The sequence below is a fragment of the Raphanus sativus genome, chromosome 4 (genome assembly GCF_000801105.2).
Source record: "Raphanus sativus cultivar WK10039 chromosome 4, ASM80110v3, whole genome shotgun sequence".
Classification (NCBI taxonomy): Eukaryota; Viridiplantae; Streptophyta; class Magnoliopsida; order Brassicales; family Brassicaceae; genus Raphanus; species Raphanus sativus.
In genome coordinates, this window is record NC_079514.1 from 1,030,113 (window position 1) to 1,056,880 (window position 26,768).

At 36.1% G+C, this 26,768-nt stretch overlaps 6 protein-coding genes across 7 annotated transcripts; 4 read left to right on the forward strand and 2 right to left on the reverse strand.

Moving 5' to 3' along the window:
- The first annotated feature begins 959 nt into the window (after window positions 1-959).
- LOC130510845 (uncharacterized) lies at window positions 960-2,243 on the forward strand. The gene has a single exon (XM_057007524.1). It carries the CDS (start codon window positions 1,096-1,098, stop codon window positions 2,107-2,109), a length of 1,014 nt encoding a protein of 337 aa, XP_056863504.1. The 5' UTR covers window positions 960-1,095; the 3' UTR covers window positions 2,110-2,243.
- A 4,170-nt stretch (window positions 2,244-6,413) lies between these two features.
- On the forward strand, window positions 6,414-10,020 carry LOC108838132 (protein MID1-COMPLEMENTING ACTIVITY 1). Its single transcript, XM_057006780.1, is given in 9 exon segments — window positions 6,414-6,580; window positions 7,074-7,651; window positions 8,310-8,626; window positions 8,628-8,717; window positions 8,795-8,874; window positions 8,967-9,038; window positions 9,139-9,245; window positions 9,346-9,440; window positions 9,727-10,020. Coding segments are annotated over 8 exon segments (1,176 nt in total). The 5' UTR covers window positions 6,414-6,580; window positions 7,074-7,240; the 3' UTR covers window positions 9,731-10,020.
- A 258-nt stretch (window positions 10,021-10,278) lies between these two features.
- Window positions 10,279-11,468, forward strand: LOC108852358 (uncharacterized). The gene is made up of 3 exons (XM_018625853.2): window positions 10,279-10,653; window positions 10,732-10,786; window positions 11,125-11,468. The coding sequence occupies exons 1-3, from the start codon at window positions 10,553-10,555 to the stop codon at window positions 11,203-11,205; spliced, it is 237 nt and encodes a 78-aa protein (XP_018481355.1). The 5' UTR covers window positions 10,279-10,552; the 3' UTR covers window positions 11,206-11,468.
- An 860-nt stretch (window positions 11,469-12,328) lies between these two features.
- Window positions 12,329-13,910, reverse strand: LOC108833735 (protein FD). Of its 2 annotated transcripts, XM_057007509.1 has the most exons (3): window positions 13,037-13,909; window positions 12,843-12,919; window positions 12,329-12,710 (listed from the first exon to the last, which is right to left on the reverse strand). In XM_057007509.1, the coding sequence occupies exons 1-3, from the start codon at window positions 13,677-13,679 to the stop codon at window positions 12,636-12,638; spliced, it is 795 nt and encodes a 264-aa protein (XP_056863489.1). In that variant the 5' UTR covers window positions 13,680-13,909; the 3' UTR covers window positions 12,329-12,635. The 2 variants fall into 2 exon arrangements, with proteins under 2 accessions (XP_056863489.1, XP_056863488.1); XM_057007508.1 differs by having other exon boundaries at window positions 12,843-13,910.
- A 7,012-nt stretch (window positions 13,911-20,922) lies between these two features.
- LOC108848292 (la-related protein 1C) lies at window positions 20,923-24,225 on the reverse strand. Its single transcript, XM_018621615.2, has 6 exons — window positions 23,481-24,225; window positions 22,555-23,062; window positions 22,356-22,482; window positions 22,186-22,276; window positions 21,672-21,743; window positions 20,923-21,575 (listed from the first exon to the last, which is right to left on the reverse strand). The coding sequence occupies exons 1-6, from the start codon at window positions 23,982-23,984 to the stop codon at window positions 21,303-21,305; spliced, it is 1,575 nt and encodes a 524-aa protein (XP_018477117.1). The 5' UTR covers window positions 23,985-24,225; the 3' UTR covers window positions 20,923-21,302.
- Window positions 24,226-24,912: 687 nt separating this feature from the next.
- LOC130511142 (ras-related protein RABB1b-like) lies at window positions 24,913-26,612 on the forward strand. Its single transcript, XM_057008003.1, has 6 exons — window positions 24,913-25,185; window positions 25,273-25,412; window positions 25,633-25,715; window positions 25,800-26,004; window positions 26,127-26,195; window positions 26,288-26,612. Exons 1-6 carry the CDS (start codon window positions 25,140-25,142, stop codon window positions 26,378-26,380), a joined length of 636 nt encoding a protein of 211 aa, XP_056863983.1. The 5' UTR covers window positions 24,913-25,139; the 3' UTR covers window positions 26,381-26,612.
- The last annotated feature ends 156 nt before the right edge of the window (window positions 26,613-26,768 follow it).

A 26,768-nucleotide genomic window follows, 5' to 3' on the forward strand; every position in this document is an offset into this window, starting at 1 on the left:
AACGTGCATGAAACAAATGTCAAAAATGACAGCACCGAATTACCCAAGCTTCGTGTAAATGTAACAAGTGTGGAGCCCATTATCACTGTGCATGCATAGTAATTTTACTTTTCTTACTTCTATATATACGATCGACTTCGATCATTGTAAGACACACAATTCTCTCCTTCCTCCTCTAATATAAACTTTCTCTCGTTTACTCTCTTGTATCAGTATATCTCTCTTCTGCGGGTATAAAATTTCACTCTTATTTAAAATTCTCGATACTATAAAATTATAACTTATTTTATAACACGTTATCAGCACGATCACTCTGCAATTCGGTAAAGTTTATATGTATCATATTTACCCTGCTATAATGGCCGGTATACCGCCTATATTATTATTTATTATTTTATAGTGGTTGTTTTAATTCACCATTATTTACCTATATTAATGCGGGCGGTATGTCGCCTCGTTAATAAACCTTGATTATTAATTACATTATAATCGTTTGGCTCGGCTGTGCCGCCGCAAAATTTATTTAAAAATGAAAATTAGACTATCACTATACTACGATTAATATTTACATGTTTATTATAATATGGCTATTATATAAATGCTTAGTGGTCTATATAAATTATTTATGAAATTTATGGAATCTGATTGACTACTTATTACAATATTTTCGGATTAATTTTTTCGATTTAACGATTTAACCCCAACGGTCACAAAGAAAAATTTTCAAAAATTTTACCTTTTTACAACGGCTATGAACAGTATTTTTACATCTATAAATACACTCATACTTCACTCATTTTCTTCATCAAAAATTACTCATCTTCTCTCAATATTTTCAAATCGCTCTCCTCCGGTTTTTTTTTTTCAAGAAAGATGATTCGCGCGTTTTTGATTTTAGTTGCAATTCTAATTTGTATTTCTATTTACGGTTATTTGTTGGAGAATTTGCTCCGGGGGAATTTACGATGAATATCGGTTTACTTTTCTATACACTATTTCTATTTGTAATTGCTTGCATGATTAATGTAAACGGTTCATTTTAAATATTATAAAATTCTAATAAAATTTACTATTTTGTGTCTTGGAAATTCAGAAATGGCAAATATCGAGAAACTTCAGTTTCCGGCCTTAGAAATAACTGGGGCAAATTACACGGCGTGGATAACTAATATGGAGCTTCATCTAGATTCAGAGAAAATACTCGACACAATAAAAGAAGGAAACAAAACGGCATCTCATGAAAAGGCTAAGGCCGTAATATTTCTGAGAAAGCACCTAGATGAAAACCTTACGCATGACTATGCAAGGATAAAAGATCCTCTAGATCTTTGGAAAGCCCTAAAGGAGAGGTTTGATAACCAGAAGAAAATAACTCTTCCCCATGCACTCGATGAATGGGCGAACCTGCGGTTTCAAGATTTTGAAAAGGTGGAAACGTACAATTCCGCTATATTAAGGATAGCGGCGCAATTAGAATATTGCGGTAAGCCCGTGACGGAAGCAGAAATGCTTGAGAAAACTTACCAAACGTTCCACAAAAACCATTATGTTCTACAAGAACAATACAGAAACCGTGGATACACGAGGTTCTCTGAACTCGCTGTAGCGCTCATGATAGCGGAGAAAAATAATGAACTCCTTATCAAAAACCACAATATCCGACCCACAGGAACCAAAGCATTTCCTGAGGTGAATGCAACGGATGTAAAAAATCCGGAAAGAGGAAATGTTTCCTATCGTGGTCGTGGTCGTGGTCGTGGTTACGGTCGTGGTCGTGGCCATCGATTTAATCGTGGTAATGAAAGGAGTTACAACCCAAAAGGAAGGGGATCCAACACGTGGAATCGATCCGATCGTGGAAAAGGGAATGAAGCCCAAGAAAACCCTACTCGTAAAAACGAGAACGTCTGTTACAGATGTGGATCGAAGGGGCATTGGTCTCAAGTATGCCGAACTCCTCAGCATCTATGTAAGTTGTACCAAGAAACCATCAGAGGCAAAGCAAAGGAAGTTAATCTTAATGAGCACTTTGAGGGTACAACATCTACATACCTTGAGTCTTCTGACTTTATGGACGATGTCGACGAGGCCACTCATCAAGATAATTAAAATGCTTATAGTAATCAAGCCCAATAATGCCAGTGATGCCATAAATTATTATTACTATTATGTATTTTCAGTTCTAGAATAAAATTGTTTTTCGAAACAACTAATGTATAATTATAGTTTAATGTATAAGTGAGTGTGTGCTTATAATCAATGTATAATTATATAATGTTTACTTATGAAATTTTATTTTCTTTATTAATATTAATTGTGTGTTACAGAAATGGATAATGGAACAACAACTAAGCAAATTGGTAGAGAAGTTTGCATTCCAGATAGTGGTACAACACATACTATACTGAAAGATAAGAGATATTTCTCTAACTTAAAGTCAGCAAAAATGACTGTAAACACAATATCAGGTCCTACGGATTTGATTGAAGGAATTGGCAAAGCAAACTTTATGTTACCTAATGGAACAAAGTTTTCCATAAAAAATGCTTTATATTCTCCAAATTCAAAGAGAAATTTGCTGAGTTTCAAGGATATATACCTTCAAGGATATGAAACTCAGTCTGCAACTGAGAATGGAAAGAAGTATATGTATATAACTTCTGAAAAGTCAGGCAAAAATCTTGTACTGGAAAAGTTTCCAAAACTTCCTTCTGGATTACATCAGACTTATATTAATGCGATAGAATCAAACCTTGTGGTCAAAAGAAATCCAGAAGATGTTACATTATGGCATGACCGTCTTGGTCACCCAGGCACTACAATGATGCGAAAAATCATTGAAAGTTCACATGGCCATTCAATGAAGACCCAAGATCTATATCAGAGTAATAAAATGACATGTGTTGCATGTGCTCTTGGGAAATTAATCATAAGACCATCACCAACCAAAATCGATAAAGAATCACCAAAGTTCTTGGAAAGAATCCAAGGTGACATTTGTGGACCTATACATCCGCCATGTGGACCATTCTACTACTTTATGGTATTAATCGATGCGTCAAGTAGATGGTCACATGTTTGCCTATTATCATCTCGAAATATGGCATTTGCGAGATTTCTAACTCAAATAATCAAATTAAGAGCTCAGTTCTCTGATCATCCAATTAAAAGAGTTAGATTAGATAATGCTGGTGAATTCACATCCCAAGCATTTAATAATTACTGTATGGTATCAGGGATTGAAGTAGAACACTCAGTTGCTCATGTTCATACCCAAAACGGTTTGGCAGAATCATTAATTAAACGATTGCAATTGATTGCAAGGCCATTGATCATGAGATCAAAACTTCCAACCTCCGTATGGGGACATGCCATTTGCATGCAGAAGCACTCATTCGGATAAGACCCAGTGCGTACCATAGATATTCCCCATTACAATTAGCATTTGGTAGAGAACCAAATATTTCTCATCTAAAAGTCTTTGGTTGTGCGGTTTATATTCCAATAGCACCACCGCAACGTACAAAGATGGGACCGCAAAGACGGTTAGGAATATATATTGGTTATGATTCTCCATCAATAATAAGATACCTAGAACCACAAACTGGTGATGTGTTTACGGCACGATTTGCCGATTGTCATTTCAATGAGAAAGAGTTCCCAACTCTAGGGGGAGACAATAATCAAGTAGGAAAGGAAATCAAATGGAATGTGCCATCTTTATTACACCTTGATCCTCCTACGAAACAGTCAGAACTAGAAGTTCGACGTATCATGCAGTTACAAAATATAGCAAATCAATTACCTGATGCATTTGCCGATACCAAAATGGTAACTAAATCACACATACCAGCTGCGAATACTCCTGCTCGTATTGAAATACCACAAAAATATGGAGCGGCAGTTGATACACGTGAATCAGGAACACGTTTGAAGCGCGGTAGACCTATTGGTTCGAAAGATAAAGTTCCTAGAAAACGTAAGGAAAGTGAAAAGCATGATACTCCCAAAATAACAGAAAATATTTTGGAAGAAGAAAATTGTGAATCTAACGATAATATAGAGCATCTTGAATCTGAAGAAAATCACGAGATTTCTATCAATTACATCCATAATGGAAAAATATGGAAACGAAGTGAGATGGATGGTATTGATGATGTTTTCTCATATCTTTTAGCAAAGGAAATAAATGAAGAAAACGAAGATCCAGAACCGAAGTCTGTATATGAATGTCAAAAGAGACATGACTGGATAAAATGGAAAGATGCAATTCAAGTCGAACTAGATTCCCTTAACAAACGAAATGTATTCGGACCTATTGTGCTCACACCCAAAGATGTGAAACCTGTTGGATACAAATGGGTGTTCGTCCGAAAACGAAATGAGAAAAATGAGATTACAAGATACAAAGCTCGTCTCGTAGCCCAAGGTTTTTCTCAAAGGCCTGGAATTGATTATGAGGAAACATATTCTCCTGTTATGGATGCAATCACTTTTAGATTCTTGATGAGTCTAGCAGCTGATAAAAATCTCGAAATGCGTCTCATGGATGTTGTTACAGCATATTTATATGGATCATTAGATACTGATATCTATATGAGAATCCCAGATGGATTTAAAATTCCAGAAATGTTGAGTTCCAAACCTAAAGAGTTATGTGCAATAAAACTGCAAAGATCATTATACGGCTTAAAGCAATCAGGACGTATGTGGTATAATCGTCTAAGTGAACATTTAACAAAAGAAGGATACACAAATGATCCAATATGCCCTTGTGTTTTTATAAAGAAAAATACAATCGGATTTGTGATAATCGCGGTGTACGTTGATGATCTTAATATTATCGGAACTCAAGAAGAAATACAAAAAGCATCAGATTATTTAAAAGGAGAATTCGAGATGAAAGATCTCGGACAGACAAAATATTGTCTAGGTTTACAGATTGAGCATTCTCAAAAGGGTATATTTCTACATCAATCTACATATACCAAAAGAGTACTGAAACGCTTTAACATGGATAAAGCAACTCCTCTTAGCACTCCGATGGTAGTTAGATCACTTAATGTTGAAAATGATCCATTCCGACCATCCGAGGAAAATGAAGAAATACTTGGTCCTGAAGTTCCATATCTAAGTGCAATTGGAGCTCTTATGTATCTTGCAAATTGTACTCGACCAGATATATCTTTTGCCATCAATCTTTTAGCAAGATTCAGTTCATCCCCTACACGAAGACATTGGAATGGAATTAAACATGTCTTTCGTTACCTTCAAGGAACTATTGATTTAGGTCTATTTTACCCTAAAAATTCAAAGGGTCGAATGATTGGTTTTGCAGATGCAGGTTACTTGTCAGATCCACACAAAGCTAGATCACAAACGGGATACATTTTTACAATTGGAGGTACCGCCATATCTTGGCGTTCTCAAAAGCAGACACTCGTGGCTACTTCTTCAAATCATGCTGAGATCATCGCACTCCATGAAACAAGTCGAGAATGTATATGGCTAAGATCAATAAGCCGACATATCTGTTCAAGCAGTGGAATTGACGAAAATATGGAGCCAACTATTCTATATGAAGATAATGCGGCATGTGTTGCTCAAACAAAGGAAGGATATATCAAAAGCGATAGGACGAAGCATATTCATCCGAAATTCTTCTCATACACACAAGAACTCGAGAAGAAGAAAGAGATTGAAGTAAGATATGTTCGATCAAGCGACAATGCAGCTGACCTCTTCACTAAATCACTTCCTACCTCGGTGTTCAGAAAACATGTTCATAACATTGGAATGCGTCATCAGAATGATTTATGACTGCTCATTCGAGGGGGAGCTTACGTGGTTGTACTCTTTTTACCTTACTATGGTTTTTCCCATTGGGTTTTCCTGGAAAGGTTTTTAACGAGGCAACAAAAGATGTTAAGCAAAAGATGATAGTGACACTGGTCTCCAAGGGGGAGTGTTATAAACGTGCATGAAACAAATGTCAAAAATGACAGCACCGAATTACCCAAGCTTCGTGTAAATGTAACAAGTGTGGAGCCCATTATCACTGTGCATGCATAGTAATTTACTTTTCTTACTTCTATATATACGATCGACTTCGATCATTGTAAGACACACAATTCTCTCCTCCTCCTCTATATAATAAACTTTCTCTCGTTTACTCTCTTGTATCAGTATTATCTCTCTTCTGCGGGTATAAAATTTCACTCTTATTTAAAATTCTCGATACTATAAAATTATAACTTATTTTATAACAAAAATGTAATTATACTTTATTTGGAAATGATTTAATGCAGGAATCATTAACTTTTATGGCTAGTGAAAAAGAAAAGTCACCGAGGGGACACATTGGTAAATGAAAGGAGTTAGCCAGGTCATATTGGTAATATGGGGGGTCTTCTGCTCCGACGAGTGGCAAGTGAAGAAGGTGTGTGAAAAAGCTAAAAATCGACAAAAAACAAACAGTCTTCCTCTCTCCCCATAGGACTCGTCTCTTCCTCTCTCCTCTTGACGCAGAGAATCTTCTCTCTGCTTTAGTTTCGAAGACGACGAAGATATCTCCACCCAGGTGATCTTGATTTGCATTTTCCCAGAAAAAAAAAAAACTCAGTTCTCCTGCAATATATTTTAAACGTTTCTTCTTCTTGTTCCTTTAAATCTATATTCTAACATTTTCTAATTTCTATATTATGGAAAGTGTCTCTGTTGCCTTCTTCAATGCATTATTAAGTGAGCATTCCAATACTGTTTCCTCTCTCTGTTATAATTTATTGATTTATAAGTACATTAGTGTATTTACCAAATGACTTGACTCTCGGCGGAGGAGCTTAATCGCCGGCGAACTGAATCACTCGTCGGAGGTTACACTGTTCATTGTCTTTCCCTTTTTTCTTTCTCTTTCGTCAGCTTGAAGTGTTCAAATAGATAGGAAACAGTCTTTATAACCTTTTTCTTTATTTGACGTTGAAAGATCTTTGACGTAGAAAAAGCTCTAACAACCTGAAGAATCTCTTTGATTCGTATCTTCATTAACTTTTTCTTTTTTTCTTTTGTTGTCACAGTTCAAGAAGCTGCTCTGTTTACTCAAAGCCTCTCTTCTCTCCTGATTCAGCGTCGGTAACAAACAATGTCGGCGCCGGAGAACTTAGATCAGATTCTCTGATTCCGTACCACCAGGAACTCATTCGCCTCTGATCGATCTTTTAAACCAAAAGACAAATAAATAATAATGTCTCATTCGTGGGACGGACTCGGAGAGATCGCTTCAGTAGCACAGCTCACAGGCCTCGACGCCGTCAAGCTCATCGGCCTCATCGTCAAAGCCTCCAACACCGCCTGGATGCACAAGAAGAACTGCCGCCAGTTCGCTCACCACCTCAAACTCATCGGCAACTTGCTCGAGCAGCTGAAGATCTCGGAGATGAAGAAGTACCCCGAGACTCGGGAGCCTCTCGAAGGCCTAGAGGATGCTCTGAGGAGGTCTTACGTTCTGGTCAACAGCTGTCGCGACAGGAGCTATCTCTACTTGTTGGCTATGGGGTGGAACATTGTTTACCAGTTCAGGAAGGCTCAGGATGAGATCGATCGGTTTCTTAAGATCATTCCTCTCATCACTTTGGTTGATAACGCTCGCGTTAGGGTAAGTTTTTGGCTGAGTTTTTTTTTTTTCAATTCTAAAGAGACGATCTTGTTTATCCCTGGCTGGGCATTAGGTTCTTGGTTAGGTTCTTTCGGTTCAGATTTCGGTTTCTGAGTTTTAGAAGTGTAGGATAGGTTCGGGTTTTTAGAAAATTTGGTTTAGTTTTCTTTGGTTAGAGTAACAAAGTTATGAACCGACTAATATACAAAATAATTTTGATCTAAATCATTAGGTTCTAGTTCGGTTCCGATTTTCTCGTTTAATTCAGGTTAAAGTGTCAGAAATTTTGGGTTTTCGTATTAAATATCAATTTTTGATTCTCGGGTAAAAATTTTAGATAATTCAGTTACAAATATTTCAGATAAAAATTATTTTAGAAAACTTTTTTTTTTGGTATTCCTATTTATAAATAATATTTATAAATTATTTGATTATCTTGAAACTAAATATAGTTACTATTTTTAAATATATAAAAATTTGGATATTCATTTTGGTTCTTGGTTCTATAGATAAAATATCCGTTCGGACAACTGATAGGATCCAAATCCGAACATAACCTAGAACCTAGTTTTTCGGTTTGGTTGGGTTCTTTGGTTCAGGATAAATGTGTCCGGGCGTAATCTTGCTGATGGGGTGATAGTGGTATTTGTATGTGCAGGAGAGGTTGGAGTATATTGACCGTGATCAGTTCGAGTATACTTTCGACGAAGAGGATAAACATGTGCAAGACGTTATTATGAAACAAGAATCCACCAGAGAAGCAGCTTCCGTGCTCAAGAAGACTCTCTCTTGCTCCTACCCTAACTTGCGGTTCTGCGATGCCCTCAAAACCGAAAACGAGAAGCTGCAGCTCGAACTTCAGCGTTCCCAGGAGCATTACGATGTGGCTCAGTGCGAAGTCATTCAGCGTTTGATCGGTGTTACTCAAACTGTTGGTGAGGTCGATGGCGTCTCTGACAAGGAACTGTACAAGAAGAAAAACTGACCCTAGCACAACTGGCAACACGGTTGAATATTCGTATGAGGAAGATCATCCCAAGAAAAGCAGTAGCCGTGCAGCTTCAAGGTTGGAATCTTTAACAGTGTGTTTCAGGCCTGTGATTTGGTAAAATGTTTCTATAACATAAAATTGTTTTCATGCAGATCTATTTCTTCTGTTACGTCACAGCACCGTGAAGAATGGCATACCGACTTGCTAGCTTGTTGCTCGGAACCTTCTCTTTGTGAGTCCTTCCTTACCCTCTTTTTGTTGTTTCCACATTGTTTTCTCCACTATGTACGATTCCATATGTTCTTCGTTATGTGGAAACCGTAGGCTTGAAGACATTATTTTTCCCGTGTGGTACTTTGGCAAAGATTGCCACTGCAGCAACAAACAGGCACATGTGTAAGTTATCTTGTTTCAGTTTGTTAGTTAGTTAAAAAGAGTACGTACATATGAAAATAGAAAACTAATAGCTATTTGGTGTGTATTCGGCACGGTCCAGCTTCAGCTGAAGCATGTAATGAGCTAATGGCATATTCTTTGATACTTTCGTGTTGCTGCTACACTTGCTGTGTAAGGAGGAAACTCCGGAAAACACTCAACATAACGGTACACTTCTAAATCACTCACTATATTAATGGTTTGAGATTGAAACACTTCATCCCAAGAGATGCCTCAAGTGAAGTCCACGTGATCTGATGTTTCGCAGGGAGGGTACATTGACGATTTTCTATCTCATTTGATGTGTTGTTGCTGTGCTCTTGTTCAAGAACTGCGAGAAGTTGAGATTCGTGGGGGCTTATGGTATGAACTCTCTCTCTCTCTCTCTCTCTCTCTCTCTCTCTCTCTCTCTCTCTCTCTCTCTCTCTCTCTCTCTCTCTCTCTCTCTCTCTCTCTCTCTCTCTCTCTCTCTCTCCACTCTCTCTCTCTCTCTCTCTCTCTCTCTCTCTCTCTCTCTCTCTCTCTCTCTCTCTCTCTCTCTCTCTCTCTCTCTCTCTCTCTCTCTTCTCTCTCTCTCTCTCTATACATCTAACAATACCTGGTTTTAGTCTTGAAGCATGAACAAAGATGGTCTCTAATATTCTCGCAGGTAACGAGAAGACGAAAGTAAGTCCGCCTCCTTCGCAGTTCATGGAACATTGAATCAAATACCAAAAAGATCTCTGAATATGACACACGAGATTCTTCTTTGCGTGCTCTACTTTGTTTTTAGATCGTTGTTGTGTTGTAAATTGGTTTGGGATGATCACCATTTTTTCAGTAATTGTGTCGTGTGTATCATAGACTACAGACTAACAAGCCTTTCTTGATTCATCTTTTACCATACGAATAGGTGTCTTACTACGGTTAACGAGTTCCTAAATTGAACAAATCTTTTAATGCTTTGGGTCAAGGATATAAAGTAATCAGTTGTGGAAAAATATGTCTACAGATTCGATTTGCTTGTGGATAATAAATAGTACATATGAAGAAGGTTAAGAATTGCATTTTGAGTTATTACCAGAGCTCATAAAAAAAGGCTCAAGACATGGACAAAACTGATATGACATGATTCTTGTCGTCGGGTCTTTTTTTAAAGAGATGCTTCTTCCCACATGCACAGAGCTTTACCATTGTCGGCGAATCTAAACAATTTTAAGAATCAATGAAAAACTCTCACAATATCTGAACAATCTCTTCCAACACTGTGAATAAAAAAATTAAAGAACCATACATAATGCAAAACATAAAATATTTCGCGGCAAAGTTGTAATTTGTAAACAATTAAAGGCGTTTGCGTTTGCGTTTAGCGTTAAGCGTTTTACTCCGGTTCTCCTGATTAGCTCGTTTCTTCAAAAAAAAAAAAAAACAATCTTCTCACCGGAGAAAGAAAACTTGGGAGAGAGCTAAAAAAAAAGATTGAAGCTGCTGGGAACATGGTGAGATTGAGCAGAGTGATGCTTAAAGAGGCAGGACTTGCAATCGACAAGACTCTGTCGGAGATTCTCGTCTGCCCTCTCTCCAAGCAACCCTTGCGGTTTGATTTCTCTCTCTCTCTTTCAAATTTGTAACCAGATTCGATCGGATTAAAGCTATTTTCTCCAACTTTTTGAAGGGTTTGCGAGAATACGAAGTCACTGGTCAGCGACACGATCGGTGTCTCATTTCCTGTAAGCTTCCTGTTTCCCACAGAACTCGATTTCAATCCATAAAGTTTCAATTTTTTCGATTCAGATGAGTTTGGTTACTGCAAGAAAGGTGCTTGTTGTTGTGTTTTAGCTCTGATTAACTCACCAAGCTGTAAACTTTTCGCAATCTTACATAACATTAATAATCATACGTTTAAAGTAATTTGTTCTTGGTGTCTGTTTTAGGATTCACTGTTAGAACAAGTGACCATGAATCACGATTAAGTCTTGGTTTTGTGTCTTAATCATATTCTTCTTCTTTTGATGTTTACGATTCTGTGTGTTTTAAGACTTGATGTTGCTTTCTCTTACCACACCAGATCAAAGATGGGATTCCATGCTTGGTTCCAAAGGATGGTAAAATACTTGAGGAGGACGGTGATGCATCCAAAGCCTCGTGATTTTTGCTTCCACACCGCCGAAAAAATAAAAGTGATCATCAGAATTAAAGTAGCAACTTGTTGCACCGTATCTACCGCCTGAGGCTTCTCAGTGGTTCATAAGTTTTTTTAAAGTTTAAAGTTCTAGTGAGACACCATTGCTTGATTGTAAGCAATTGGAAGATAATGAAGGTATATTTTCTTGTTAAGTTTCAGCTTAAGTTTCTTCGAGTCTAGGATTCTCATTGACTGGTTTTGAAACTTAAAAGCATGATTTTAAAGTATTGGATGCCTATTTGAGGGGGCTCTAAGTATTATCATATACTGTGACTCTGTGAGGATAGATTCCGGTCACATTCCTACTTTTGATAACTATTAATGCTTAAAAGAATACATCAGCAGAATTATCAACAACCAAAAGTTGATCAACAAGGATCTTTTTGGACATCATCAACTAGACTTATCACTGTCAGGCAATTCTAATGTTGGACCAAAAGAGGATAAAATAATTCTCTGGATTAAACCAAATGGACACAGACATACATAGTGTTTGATGATGACTAGTGTAGCAAAAGAGGATAAACCCATTTTCCTATCCTATGAACCAAATACACACACACACACAGTGTTTGATGATGACTAGTGTAGCAAAAGAGGATAAATCATTCTCCTATGAACCAAATACACACACACAGATAGTGTTTGATGATGACTAGTATAACAAAAGAGGATAAAGCTATTCTTTGGATAAACTAAATGCACACAAACACACATGACTAGTGTAGCAATAGAGGATAAAACTATATTCCTGTTGAACCAAATGCACACAGACACACATACGGTTTGATGATGACTAGTGCAATGAATATATGGAACGTGGGGGTGGGGGTGGGGGTGGGGGTGACAAGAACATAAAAGTGGTCCGTCTAAATTCCCATTGGCTGGGAGGTTTCATTTTCATAGTGCTAAGTTGTTTTGGCTTGTATGGTAGCCAGCCAAAGGAATATACATTTGTGTGGAGAAACATAAATGCTCGGTGATATGTCCCCTTCTCACTTTTCTTTCAAGTGGAGCATTGTTTTGTCTATTGGTCACTTGAAACCTTTGCTTCTTTTGAGAACCAAGTTGGTTAAACAGTAGTAAATCATAACGGGTAAATTTAAAAATTAGCATTAGAAGAGGAAAAGTATCCCTTATACAAGAATACAAGTAGAAGTGAACAAGAAAATGACAAGAACAAGAGGAGAGAGACCCACCACAGGTGTTCCTGTGCCTCAGGAAATGGAAAGATCCTTCATAGGTTTTTCTTTTTTTATTTCTTTCCCCTTCAAGATCTTTTGAGGTTCCACAAATTTAGCTTAGTTATACTTATAGCTAATAAAATAGGTACAAACTTTTCCATTTTTTAAACTTAAATCCCCAAAAGATAAATAAGAGGACTTGTAGATTTCTCAAAATGGTGCCGTGGAAGCCCTTTGAAGTGTGTTCTTTTTGGGTTGTTGCTGATTTTCTGCCGCTATTCTTAACTGCACAAAGACACACACAAACACACCACACAGAGAACTTAAGTATCAGAATTTTATGACTCAAAAATGTCAGTGGACATAAGGTGTAGGTAGTAATGTAGAGGATGTTTATTATCTCTGCAGCTTGTTTACCTGATCTTGTTGTCTCATGAGTCTAGCATTTTCTGCCTGCAACTGAGCAACTTTAAGCTCTAACTCGTTTGTATAAGCCTGCAAATTTATAATCAAACAAACAGAAAGGATCCTTTTTAAAACCAGAAGCATTTTGTTGACAAAACCACATTTCTTTTTCAAGTAGAGGTTAGGAGAGGAGAGAGAGACACATTCCTGTTTCCTAGCTCTGGAACGAGCTGCAGATTCTCTGTTCTTGATCATACGCTTATTTCTCCTGTTCCCTGAACCTTCTTCATTAGACTCTTGGCCTCTTTTCTTACCAAAACAAGTCGGTGTAACCAGAGCTTCAAACGAGGTGTTGAGGTGATTGTGGCTATGCAGATTATAGTTAGGGGTAACAAGAGGATCTTGGCTATCAAGAAACTCAAAGCCGGGTCCAGAATTCAAGCTCAGAACAGTTTCAGGAGGTGCCAAAGGAGGAGAGCTGCTCAAGAGAGCAGTTACAGTGGTGGTAGCTCCATTAGAGGAAGAACAACCCATGGTGGGTATTGTTGGCTCCTGGTTCAAAGGCCTGTTGAGAAAATCTTGGAAGATGGAGTTAGGGTTTTGGTTCTGGTGGCTGTGGCTCCCAAACCTTGGCTCATGGTTGCCTTGTGGATGTTGGCTGTGGATGGAACCAAGGTTGATGTCTTTCCAAACATCTTCCATGGTGACTAGAGATCTCTTTTGGGACTGAGTGTCTTGTGTGCGTGAAGGAGATGATGAGGATGAAATGGAAGAAACTTTGTTGAGAGTCTTGTTCTTGCTTGTAGCAGAGACTCTATTGTTTCTCTGATGATTTGCTGAAAACAACATTGGAAAGGAGAACCCACACACACAGCTTTACGCTTTGGTGTCAATTGTCTTGTATCCTACACTCAGAAAGAGAGAGAGAGGGAGAGAAAGTAGAGCAGAGAGGAGAGAGAGTGTGCAGAGAGATCAGAAAGTTGAGGGAGATTGATACTATGCCAAACTGTGAAGAAAGCTTCCATAACTATGTAGTTAAAGTTTTGATGTCTTCAATTTCAAAGTACTATAATGAAAATATGTTGATTATTTCAAAATAAGGTAAGTGAACTATTGTCATTATCCTTAAGCGTAAAAATGTGTGTGGGGAAGAGATGCTTGAAAAAGGCAGGCAAATAATTAAACTTTGATTTAATATCACTTTTATTCTAAGATCACATCCTTTTAGATCACTTTCAGTTTTCAATGGGTGACTCTTTTTTTTCTTGCTTTGGTTAAATAAATTCTTCCTTTGTTTTGTTTCTAATTGCTTGCATTTTAAAGCTCACTAAACACATGAGAAAATTGTCTTTCTATTATGATGTGTATATATATTTTCTGAAGTTATAATAATTATTTGAAGACCATTATTGTTAGTGTTTGGCTTTGTTACATGAGTACCACCAGATATCTAGATATTCGAATAAATTTGTCCTCCCGAATCTATGTTCATGCTCCAAGTGCATGTCTAGTCACACTTCTCATTTTTTTCTTTCTTTACTACAGGTTGATAGTACACAATACAATACCAGTTTTTCCTTTCTTTATTTATTTTTTTTTTATTTTTTTCTCTTGAGATTCTATTCAACAAGATTAAGTATTCATTTCCGTACACATATCTGTTGCCTAATTTTTATGAAGTAAAAGAACGTGCAAAATAGTACATATTGAAGAGTTTTAACTAAAAAATTGGGAGGATATATTTTTTCTGTGGCAGAGAAAGGAGAAACTTCATAATTTTCTAAACATGTTCAGTTTCGGTGGTAAATTCAGAGTGTCTTGTACTCTTGTGTGAGATATATCATCTCTAGTTTTGTAGGTTGTTAAGATATATTGTAGTAAAAATAAAGATTTGACGTTTTTTTCTTAGTTTTTGTTTGTGCCTAACTTTTCTTGAGTTCTCTAAAATAATAGTGGTGATGATGCTGTGAACAAACTAGCAATTCCCATATACGCATATCGAATTGTAGTCCGAAGTTCAATACTTGTGAGTTGTACGAGAGAAAGAGAGTGTGACAAGTCATGTCTCAGGGGGATTGGACATGTGTCAGCACTGTATTGCTCTGTCCCGAACTCCATAAAATCTCTTGCTCTGTCTTTTAATATCCTCTTTGGTTTACTACAAAAACAATGCATATAAACGGCAAATTTGCTTGTCAGTTGCCAAAATAGTAAGTGTAATTTTTTTTTATTTTTGTAAAGAATTTTCGTTTTTAATATCTGTGGTGTAATATTTTTACTATATTTTTTTCTCTTGCTTGAGGTGTAGTTTTAACGCAGCAACTAATATAATAGTATTATTTATTTACAGTGGTAAAAGTTAATCACCATTAAAAAAGTTAATTACTTTCTAGTTCATGAATAAAAATTAAAATTTGTATAAAAGATATTTTATTCGGATATATAAATGATTAAAAGTTTTAAGTTGCCATCTTGATACATTAAAAGTTTGCCCAAAAAAAAAAAAGTTTCCACATGTTCCCTAGTTTATAACAAGTTGGCTTAAAGCTGTACTGTCTGCTATCCGGATTCGAGTCTTGGTCACAACGGATTTAATATCTTTTCTGTTGGGGCGCTGGACCCCTTTCGGGTGATAGTTGGGAATGTGACTGTCCAGATACCAGAGTTATCAAAAAAAAAAAACAAGTTGGCTTAAAATTAAAATTGGAGAAGCAGATTCATTGTATACATAAATTAAATAAGATAAAAAAAAAGAGAGAAGAGAAAGAGTAAACTAGTTAGATAAAGGAGAGCGGTCGGCTCAATCCGTTCAGCTTCTCTTTTGTCTCCGGCGGTGCACTATCTCTTCGGTGGCCGGTTGGCTCATGTCTCTGTCGCGGTTCCTATTTAGATAAAGGAGAGCGGTCGGCTCAAGTTTCTGCGTCGCGATATCCTCCGATCGACGGCGGCTTTGGTTTTTCTTTTTTTCTTCCTTTTTGGTTTTATTTCTTCTCGATCTGCGATAAAAACTGCTTTCGTCGGATGAGATTTCGACTCTTGTCGATTGTAGCTCTCCGAAAAGCTTTAAAAGAGCAGAGAGAGTTCTGTGGTGGGGTGATGGATCGAGAGTCGGAGGAGTAGTGAAGCTCTCCGACGGTTTGTGGTGTTGTTTCACGCGTGCTTTCCTCTAAGTGAGAGTGATGAAAAGAGATAGAAGAGATTTCGCGTCGGCGATTGTATCTCTCCTTTATAATTTGCACCTGAGTCGAGGTTATGGCGGTGAAGAAGATAGGGAGCGGTGGGGCTCCGGGAAGGTCAGGGATTCGGAGTGGTTGAGCATGCGGCGGGGCCGTTTCTACCTGCTAGGGTTTTCCTCTTTTGGGCTTTCAGGTTATGGGCTTTCGGGCTTTTTCTTTTCTTTTCGATGCCTGGTGTGGGTTTTAGTGTATGGGCTCTGCCCTATTGTATTTCGTTGGGCTCGGCCTTTTTGGTTTTAATAATACTTTTAGACGGAAAAAAAAGTTTGCAGATGAAAAGGTTGATAGACTCTGAAACCAGTCACTCAGGAGTCAGGACAGGTGATTTGATTAGATGATATACTCGTATTTATTGGTTTTCATTTACATTCAAATTATAATCCAACGCGAGTCTATGACCGTCGGATTCTTTTATTTCCGCTGGTCCGTCCAATGATCATCTGTTTGTAGGTTGTCTATAGACCATACGGGAATACAGTAGTTGTAATAATTTAACTAGATTTTCACAAGGGCGGGTATATTTTTTGTTTTAATCTTTTTTTTGAAAAAATATTTGTTTGTATTTGATTTATTTTATAATCATATTTGTGTTTGTTACTAATTTAATTTGATATAATAGTCTTTTAAATAAATGAAATATATAGATGGATCCAATATGTCACATTTATTGGGTTTTTAACCAAAGATTTAAACATAAGTAATTTTATGTTAAATTTAGATACTTGTTCATGTATTACAAAATTTATATGTGATTTGTTCTTTTTTATTTTTAATTTGAAATTTATATATTTTAGTTTATAGAATTTTATATGATTTAAACGGATAGTCAAACCCAAACTAAAACCCATAAAATATGAATTGAAACAAAAATTTGAATTCTGAATAGACTTAAACCAAAATCTCATCATATAATTAAACTTCTTAATTTATTAATAATAAATATTACAATATCAACAACTTAAAATATTTGTGTTCAAATATTAATAACATAAACAATTTTTCGACCCACACTTGAAAGCACCATATATTTTATGATGTAAAATTTCATTAATAATTTTACAAAAATTATGTAAATTCGTAAAGATTTTGTCTATTTTGAAACAGGAAAATTCGGATATGTTTTCAAATCTATAGATCTAGTGATTCAATATGTAATCCGGTTTGGATTTCAAGAGATATTCATCAACTAAAATTTTGATAAAACCCACAAAAACCGTTAAAACCAGAGGGTGCATGTTAAACCTATAGGTGATTGATATAATTCAATTTTATTTAAATTGTTATTTTTTATAAATTTAAAATTTAATTTCAATGTTTTAATTAGATATTTAGATAATTATTAATTGATAAAAGTCATGTCCAACATAAGTATTTTTATCTCCTATTGGTATAGGTGAACATATGAACATGACCTATACCAAACATAACAAAACTTATACCCGCGGATCTTAAAACATGAACATGACCTATTGATATAGGTGTGGTCCAACTATTTAATAAAATAGATTAAAAACCGTTAAAACCAGAGGGTGCATGTTAAACCTATAGGTGATTGATATAATTCAATTTTATTTAAATTGTTATTTTTTCTAAATTTAAAATTTAATTTCAATGTTTTAATTAGATATTTAGATAATTATTAATTGATAAAAGTCATGTCCAACATAAGTATTTTTATCTCCTATTGGTATAGGTGAACATATGAACATGACCTATTGACCTATACCAAACATAACAAAACTTATACCCACGGATCTTAAAACATGAACATGACCTATTGATATAGGTGTGGTCCAACTATTTAATAAAATAGATTAAAAACTATTAACTATTTAGAAGAAATATTATACAAAAAAACACAGATACGATTAAAACACACAAATATATTTTTTTTTAAATATAAACAAAAAATATACCAGCCCTTTTAAGAGCAGATCAGAATCTAGTTGTATTTGAATTATATAGCGTAACTCTAATTTGTTGTAGAAAATGTTTAAAATATATTTTATGTGAAATGAAATATAAATAATTTAAATTTAAAAATTTTTCTAAATTTTTAGAAATTACTTTTTAATACTGATATATTTATAAACTATATTATTAAATTAGAAAATGACCTATTAATAGTCCAGCTATTTTATAAAATTATTAAAACTTTTTACTAATCAGTTAAGAAAAATATTCTACACAAATATGATTACAAAGAAAAACACAAATATGATTAAAAAAATACAAATATAAAAATTGAATTTCTAGAAAATGTAAAACAAAAAATATACTCACTCTTTGAAATGTTGATCAGAATCTAAATTGTATTATATTATCTTAATTAAACCACAGTTCATTTCCATTAATTTTTATAGTGGACATAATATTTATTAATGTAAAGTATCAATATTATTGTTTCCAAATGATATAATTTTTATTTATTGAACTACGTAAGATTGTCCACAGTTTGTAATAAGTAGTGAACCACTAATATTTTGGAATTAAAGGGTGACTTTACAAAATATGCATACATCTTAGAAGCATTACAAAATTATTTTATGAATAATAATAATTACTGGAACTGAATTTATTCTGATGGATCCCAAAAGAAAAAATAACCGCATATTACGTAACATATAGGTGGAAGTTACAGATTTAGGAAATCAATGTGGAAGTTACAATTTTTTTAATAAAGGTAATTACATAATATATCTAGATAATTATTTAGATGCATTATATTTTATGTTGGACACAACCTTTAATCAATTGGACCTTTAATCAACATATTTGTGTCTTTTTGTGATTATATTTTTACTTTTCTTTGCAATCATACTTGTGTGTAAATTTTAATTAAATTTATTTTATTAAATAATAGAAATTTAAAAATTGATCCGGTATATATTCAGATAGGGCTAGGTTGCCGATCGAACCTGCCAACCCACAGGTTTTAATTTTGTTTTGGTGAAAAATTATGATCCGCACAACACGCAAACAAATAATTTGTACTGGCATCCGCTTCATTTAATTTTGCGGTTATTCGCGGGTTATAATTTTTTTTAAAAATAGTTATTTAGTTTAATTATTATAAAATATATTTATAATAAAAAAATATTATATTTTAAAATTTTAAAATTGTTTTTTTAAATTACCATATTTTTAAAAAATGTTTACTTTTCTTTTTATTTTATTTTTTAAATACTTTTCGGATCGGTGGGTACCCGCAATTCAAAATCTACCAACCCGCACCTACCCCGAATTTTGGAAGTATATATTGAGAAAAATAATTTTAATATTATAATTATTAATAATAGTTAATAGTTATTTTCTATTTTTATATATTTAGAATCTATGGAGCATATTTTGAATTTATTTAAAAGTCTTTTTTTAGTTAAAATTATAAACCTATATATATATGATGTATCAATAACTTTCGACTATAGTCCAAAGTTTGAACAGTTTTTGAACTGAAAACATTAATAGAAACCTGCAAAACATTAACAGAAACATGTTAAAAGGACTACAACGACGACATCATTTCCAAAACCTTCATATAAAAAATATTTTAAAAGACTTTTAGGAAGTTAGTGTATAAAATTTTGCCCATATTAATAATCATAGTTATGTAAATTCCACTAAGCCACGTGAATAACGAAACAGTTTGATTTAGTGGAGTAATGAAACAGTTTGATTTAATTGGAGTAAAACGTGGAGGAAACGGTTGTGTGTCTAACAACATTTATTAATATGAAAGAGTATATAACAGGAATAAATAACTGGACACAACATTTATCAATTGGACATGTTGAAGAATTAATAGTATTGATACTAAGTTTAGCAATAAAATAAAAACTCGGAGTTGACAGAGCCAAAAGAATGCTACCGTTGGAAAGTGTAGGTTTGGCTAGATAGGGTACTTTGAATGTATTTGGTGTGTTGTGTTTGGTTCATAGAGAGATGGTGACATTGAAGCTATTATTGGGGTTGTTTCAGTTTATTTTCCACATTTAGGTGAACATAAAGAATATTTTGATATATGTGAGTGTTTCTGTTTGTTTATTACAGATAGTGATTACTATATTAAGTAGAGCCTATATATATGGGGCTCTGGATGATAACTAGATCATCTTAGGCTTCAGCTACAAGTCGTGAGAGCGAGGGTTGAGAGCAGTAATACCTCGTTTATTAGTTAGTACGTAAAACTTAAATAGCTGCAGTAATCTAGTTAAACCTTACCTAACTAGTCTAAAGGTAAAGACTAGTAAGCAATAAATATACCGCCACTTATTTGCTGCACGCCTGTTATAGTTACCACATTTTATTTTTGAATACATACACATACACATGCACGAACTTTGTTTTTGAAAGACTATCGATAATCTAGTTATACTAGTCAAGCTTATGAGAATGAATCAATGTATTATTCTTTCCAATTTTTGAAAATGAATTATCAGATTTTGTATCACGTGATGTTTATTTACTAGGAAATTAATTATACAGCGACTCTCCCATTCAAAGAAAAATAAATCACACCCTGCACAACAGTACAACGTCAACAGAGCGGGAAACGTGTTAGTTCATCTTCACATCAAAGCAATACAAGTAACGACACCACGACACCGTTTGGTACATGTTTCTGCTAGATTCTCGCTACCATGTGGAACACTTTTAGTGTAAAGACAGATTAAAGGCACACTTGTTTTGCCTTTCCATCACTTTACCAATATCTGCTTTTCTTCTCACATTTCATCTGATGAGGAATAAGAGATTCACGAGTCTTCTCTGAAAGAGACTTTCCCTTTGCTTTAGACAAAAAATCCCCTCAACAGTCGAAATTTTTGGAAAAAATAAAAAAGAAAAGAAGGTGAAGATTAGGGGAACAAGTTCAAGAGTGTACTACTAGCAAGCAAAACCAGACAATAATGGTTTACAAAGCAACCGTCAATGACAATCTCATGTCACAAAGTAGCATAAACATAAAAAAGGTTATTAGCATCCAAAATAACCAAAATAAAAAAATAAAAAATCCATAAAATGAAAAAGCTAGAAGAATCACAAATGTTTTGATCCTTTTTTGTTTTCATATGGGTCTCTTTTTTTATTTTTGGTTTTATGCCTTACCTTTATCTCTTTTCTTTTTTTTTTTTGGATTCCCCCGTCATTATTGTTTTTTTTCCCCTGATTTTAGGCAGAGACGAAATAATAAATATTTCATGTCCAGCACTAACCACCAGCTCCAAACATGATGGTTTCAACGGTTAGCACCATCCGAGTCATTGCGGTTGCTCACTGGAACACCACCAGGAGACTGTTGCTGACCATCTGAAACAGCTTCGTTTTCTGCTCCCGCAGGTTGCAGCTGACTGCTTGACCCACCATTTGGACCTGCCGAGCTCTCACCAAGAGCCAAGTTCCCAACTCGGCTCGCTACTGCACCAACAGATTGGGGGTTCGAGACCGCAGGGTTCGGTTCTTGAGGAATCAACCAATGCTGCCAATTAAAGCGTTTCCTTATTCTGTCACCCTAACAACCAAAAAGAGAAGAAGCTTGTGCAATCAGATAAAAGCAAATATTTTTCATACACAAATAAAGAACACCACAAATAGACACAAGAAATACCTGAACTTCAACAACAGGTGAACCTTGTAGAGCATCCGCTATCTGCTGAACACTATCTGTAAGTTCTGCAACCTGAAGAAGTAGAAGAAAAAAAGGTAACACGGATAGGTAAAAGTCATGGATAATAATACAGTAACTCTTGGTACCTAACAACAACATCTTATAGTAACTAGGGTTAAGAGAAGGAAAAACAAAAGAAATGAGCATATATGAGATTAAGCCAAATGACTAGCCAATTGAATTAATTTATGTAAGAATAAATTCATCAACTGGTAATCTAAGAATATATCTCATTTGCTGAAAGTATGTACATACATGTCACAGCTTTATATAAACAGTCACAAAATTATATAATCTTAATGGATTGAATACAAGTTCGCACTAGTCCTCAGTCAAGAAACCTTCTCTCGAATTCTACAGACGTGAACTTTGAAATGATATAAGAGATAAACTGTATAAATATCATAATCAGAAAAACTGAAGGAGACCAACACGCAAGAGAGCACATACTTACCTTATTGAAAACAGCAATCACAGGCAGTGGAACAAAACCCTGATCATCCATCTGCCGACGAAGATACATGTCTTTAATCAAATTCTCTTCACTGTAACAGAAAAGAAACATGCGAATCTAAATTACTTCTTCCCAAAGCAGAGAAACAAGTAGTGGGACGAAGGTACTACCTAAAATAATAATGTATTTGCTTCTGAAGTTTTATGTTCAAAGGAGGATCCTGGACATGGTAGAAGACTGGTGCAGGTGAGAGAGGAGCAACGAAAGGCATACGCTGATAATATTGCGATGCCAATTCTGAAATGAAGAAGAAGACGCATTAGAATAATATTATGTGATTCAAAGACGTGATCTTCTAATGTTTCTCACCAGGAGGGAAAGGCAGAGGGCTGGCAAAAGGCTGAGCTGCCATAAACTGAGGAGGAATTGTCTGCACAGGTGGAGGTGGATGTCTTACAAAAGCTGGAGCACCTCTTTGAGACTGTGCATTCCCATCTCTCCCATTAAAGCTCCTGCTGAAAGTCCAATTTTGATTCCCGTGCTCCTGATTGCGCCTGCCGCCGTGACTTTGGTGATGGTTACCGTTTTGGTTCCTGTAAGAGTCTCGTTGAGACACGTTGTCAGTCCCACCACCACCAGCACCGCCGCCATGGGTTTGCGATGGAAAGCCGTTCCTCTGGTTCTGGCCTCTGGGAGAAGGGTTGTGCGACTCAGCAAGTGAACCTTGTGCTGATGGTTGAGGAGCAGCACCATTAGCAGCGGAACCAGAAGCGCCATTGCGTTTAAATGATCTCTGGCGGGAGTGGTTTAGTGTTGGATTAGGGTTTGCACGGCCGGGTTGCTTTGGCGCAGAAGGAACAGAAGCATTAGCAATTCCCTGCCAATTAAAACAGGATAAAAAATATCCAGCAGTGCATAAGTGAAGTTGTACATCAAGACGAGCATTTTGATATCATCCATCAGTCGCAAACAATATTTTTTTTAAAGGAAGGATTTTTAATTGAGCAAACTCTCAAGAGGTTCATCAGGGCTCGAAATACACTAACAATCTAACACGAAGGCATTAAGACGCATAACATGCAGATGCGGAAGTTATACTTGACACATTGCAGTATACAAAACCCCAAAAAGGAAACAGCTAAGATTCGTTTCATTTCAACAAAAAGCTACAAAGGTTGCTACTTGCTAGTGACCAACACACCAATAAGATTTTACCAATCTCATATGTCACAAAGTTACAGTCTTTTTGGCAACAGATTAGATCATTTAATAAAATTAAAAGTAACGAATCAAACCTGAGAAACGGGGAGAGGTGGGGATGGCGCTGCATCGACGACGCCAGTGAGGCTTTTGAGGGAGTCAGAGGAAGACTTGTTGTTGGTAGTCTCAGAGAGAGCAGGCCAGGACGAAGCTCCCATGACAGGTCCTCCGACCTCAGAAGAAGAAGAAGAAGCATCAGCCCCGTTTGATGGTCTTTTCCAAACCGGTTTCTTCCCGCCATTTCCCTCCGATTTCTCGTCCCCAGCAGCCGCCGAAAGAGAAGAAGAAGAAGCAGCAGCAGCAGCAGGAGGAGGAGGAGAAGCAGTGATCGGATCGATCCGGGGCTTGGATTGAGGGGAGGAAGGAGCTGCGGAGACGATCGTGGGCGGGTCTGATTCGCCGCGGACGATTTGAGTCCAGGGAGAGGAGGAAACATGGCGAGAAGGACGGCGCGATTGCGCGGCGGTGGGGCTGCCACGATTCTCGGTAGTGTGACGAGAAGAAGAGTTAGGGTTATTGGAAGTGGCGGAGGAGGCCATGATGATTAAGAAAACGGACCAAAAAAATTAGGGTTTGTTAGGGAGTCGATAAGCTCAGATCATCGACAGTTAATAATATCTAAATTAAACGGTGAGAAGAATCCGATTGAAGCTTCGGAGATTAGGGTTTGAGTAATGCAAAATGGGTTTCCAAAAAAAACAAGAGAGGCGATTCTCACAGAGGAGAAAGACGATGGAGAGCTGTCTCTAGTCTCCTCTCTCTTCCTCCTTTCCTCCTTTTCCTTTTTTTTATATGTCCCTTTGATTTTTCTTCGCCGTGTAAGTTGGAAGTTACCATTTCACCCTTGACACTAACACAAAAGGGAAAGACAAAACACACATTGTTTCTTCTGTGATTCTTATTGGCTGTTGGAGATTACTGGAGGATTGTTGACGTTTACATGTGTAATTACCGAGTAAATTAAAATAATGTCGTGTGTCATTAACTTGGTTGAAAATTGAAACAATTTCAAACCGAGTAGATTTAATTCGAACTTTAATTCTTGAAACAAAACAATCTTAATCATTCATTGGTTATATATATCTAGCTATATATTAACGTACGTGATTAGTTTAAGATATTGGTAAGAAGAGACTTCGTATTGTTTCGAGTATAATTAAGTTGACTATTAAATATTAACAATGCACCTATCTTACGAGTAATGTTGTCATTTTGATTTAGAATGTCTACAGTTTGTTAACGGAAAAAATAGTCAATGTTACTTAATACGAGTGGAAGAGCCTATAGATCCTGAAGAAGTTTAAAACTTTTTTGTATTTTGGAGCTGGATTGAAGAAGATTACTACAACAACTATATCAAAAGTGGCAGTATTATAAACGCGTTGAACACATATATTGAACAGAGACCATTAGCAAAAAAAAGATGCAAGGAAAGGAGTTATGCAAACTTACAAAAAGAGCCCCTAACTTCGAAAAATAGATTCTAAGCCCAGATTTTGGTCAAAAGAGATAGCTTTTTTTTTTGTTCACCACCGAGAAAGAAACCTCGAACCGTCGGTGACGTGTACTCTCAATCTCTTCTTCCTCTCTTTCAGACTTTCACATCTCTTCTTTCTGTCTGTCGGATAAACATCACAACCCAGAAGATAAAGCATCCACCTTTCGGGCAAATTTCATCATCATCATCAGCAGCCATGTCTTACGATTACCTCTTCAAGTACATCATCATCGGCGACACAGGTGAGAGAGACTTTCACCAAAAGTTTCGATTTTTTTGATTTGTCTCCGTCCGATTGATTTTCATTTAAGAGTTTCTCATGGGTCCAGGTGTCGGAAAATCGTGCCTGCTTCTTCAATTTACAGACAAGAGGTTCCAACCAGTCCACGATCTCACCATTGGTGTCGAGTTCGGTGCTCGTATGGTCACCGTCGATGGACGCCCCTTAAAGCTCCAAATTTGGGACACCGTACGGTTCTGTCTCTCTCTCTCTCTCTCTTACTGCTCGTCTAGTTAGAGGTTTATAATCGATTAGGATTGTGTTGTTGCCTTTCAGGTAAGATGTGATTGAGATGTATTTAATTGTCATAAATTAATACGTTTTTGTTATGTTTTTTTTTCTTACTAGTGTATGTTTGTATTGTCATAAATCATAATTTAACAATGTGCATATGATGATGATGTTGTAGGCTGGACAAGAGTCTTTTAGATCCATCACTAGATCGTACTACAGAGGAGCAGCTGGTGCTTTACTTGTTTACGACATCACCAGGTTTAGTCTTCTTCTTTCATGATCTTTGGTTGGGAAGTTACGTTAGAGTCTCAAAGGTTTGTGTGTTTTTTCTTTTGGTTGCAGGAGAGAGACGTTTAACCATCTGGCGAGCTGGTTAGAGGATGCTAGGCAACACGCTAATCCCAACATGAGTATTATGCTGATTGGGAACAAATGCGATCTCGGTCACAAGAGAGCTGTTAGCAAAGAGGAAGGAGAACAGTTTGCTAAAGAGCATGGACTCTTGTTCTTAGAAGCTTCTGCTAGAACTGCTCAAAACGTTGAGGAGGTGATGATGATGATAACTACTTCCCATTGCAATTCCTTTCTTTTTGGTTTCTTCCAACAATCTCTGAAGAAGTTTGTCTTTTAAGTAAAGCTGGAATAACATGTTTAATTCAATATTAACAGGCCTTCATAAAGACAGCAGCAAAGATCCTCCAGAACATCCAGGACGGCGTCTTTGATGTATCCAATGAGGTAAACCCCCACCCCAACTTGATTTTATGGTACTGTAATCTTGTTAAAGACACAAAAATCTTCCGCATTTGTGATCTTAATCTCTCTTGCAGTCATCTGGAATCAAGGTTGGCTATGGTCGTCCTCAAGGTGCAGCCGGAGGAAGAGATGGTGCCATCTCTCAAGGAGGTGGCTGTTGTGGTTAAAAAGTTGATCTCAAGATGTGTCAAAAGTCACACACATATCTGATGTAATCTACTGATTCAGTAACTACTCTTGTTTTTTTTTTCATTAATCTCTGCAAATGGATACAAACAGAATGTATAGTTTCCCTTTCTTTTGCTCTATTTTCCCACTTTGTCTTTACCAAAAAAAACTAAACCGGTGAATTTGAGAGTGAACATCCTGATCTTTATAAACCAAACAGACTTTGACATCTTTTAAATCGTTGTGTTGCTTTGTACTGTAATCACAACAAACTCTAGAGAAGTCTCTGCAATTACGTGTTAGGTGAGTAAAGATGTTTGGTTAAATGTCAGAGAGCTAATTAACAAACCTAATCAAGAAACATGATTTGGCAAAGATACTATCTCT

Bases quoted from the DNA above. Each gene is read 5' to 3' on its own strand.
- LOC108848292 (XM_018621615.2), bottom strand. From the start codon at position 23,984: ATGGCCTCCTCCGCCACTTCCAATAACCCTAACTCTTCTTCTCGTCAC. The intron at 23,063-23,480 runs GTTTGATTCGTT...TTTAATTGGCAG, and splicing joins CACCTCTCCCCGTTTCTCAG to GGAATTGCTAATGCTTCTGT. The intron at 21,576-21,671 runs GTATTTCTTGTG...TTTGGTTGTTAG, and splicing joins CACCTGTTGTTGAAGTTCAG to GGTGACAGAATAAGGAAACG.
- LOC108852358 (XM_018625853.2), top strand. From the start codon at position 10,553: ATGGTGAGATTGAGCAGAGTGATGCTTAAAGAGGCAGGACTTGCAATC. The intron at 10,654-10,731 runs GTTTGATTTCTC...AACTTTTTGAAG, and splicing joins CTCTCCAAGCAACCCTTGCG to GGTTTGCGAGAATACGAAGT. The intron at 10,787-11,124 runs GTAAGCTTCCTG...TTACCACACCAG, and splicing joins CGATCGGTGTCTCATTTCCT to ATCAAAGATGGGATTCCATG.
- LOC108833735 (XM_057007508.1), bottom strand. From the start codon at position 13,679: ATGTTGTTTTCAGCAAATCATCAGAGAAACAATAGAGTCTCTGCTACA. The intron at 12,711-12,842 runs GTAAACAAGCTG...GTCTTTGTGCAG, and splicing joins TCATGAGACAACAAGATCAG to TTAAGAATAGCGGCAGAAAA.
- LOC130511142 (XM_057008003.1), top strand. From the start codon at position 25,140: ATGTCTTACGATTACCTCTTCAAGTACATCATCATCGGCGACACAG. The intron at 25,186-25,272 runs GTGAGAGAGACT...TCATGGGTCCAG, and splicing joins CATCATCATCGGCGACACAG to GTGTCGGAAAATCGTGCCTG. The intron at 26,196-26,287 runs GTAAACCCCCAC...TCTCTCTTGCAG, and splicing joins TCTTTGATGTATCCAATGAG to TCATCTGGAATCAAGGTTGG.
- LOC130510845 (XM_057007524.1), top strand. From the start codon at position 1,096: ATGGCAAATATCGAGAAACTTCAGTTTCCGGCCTTAGAAATAACTGGG.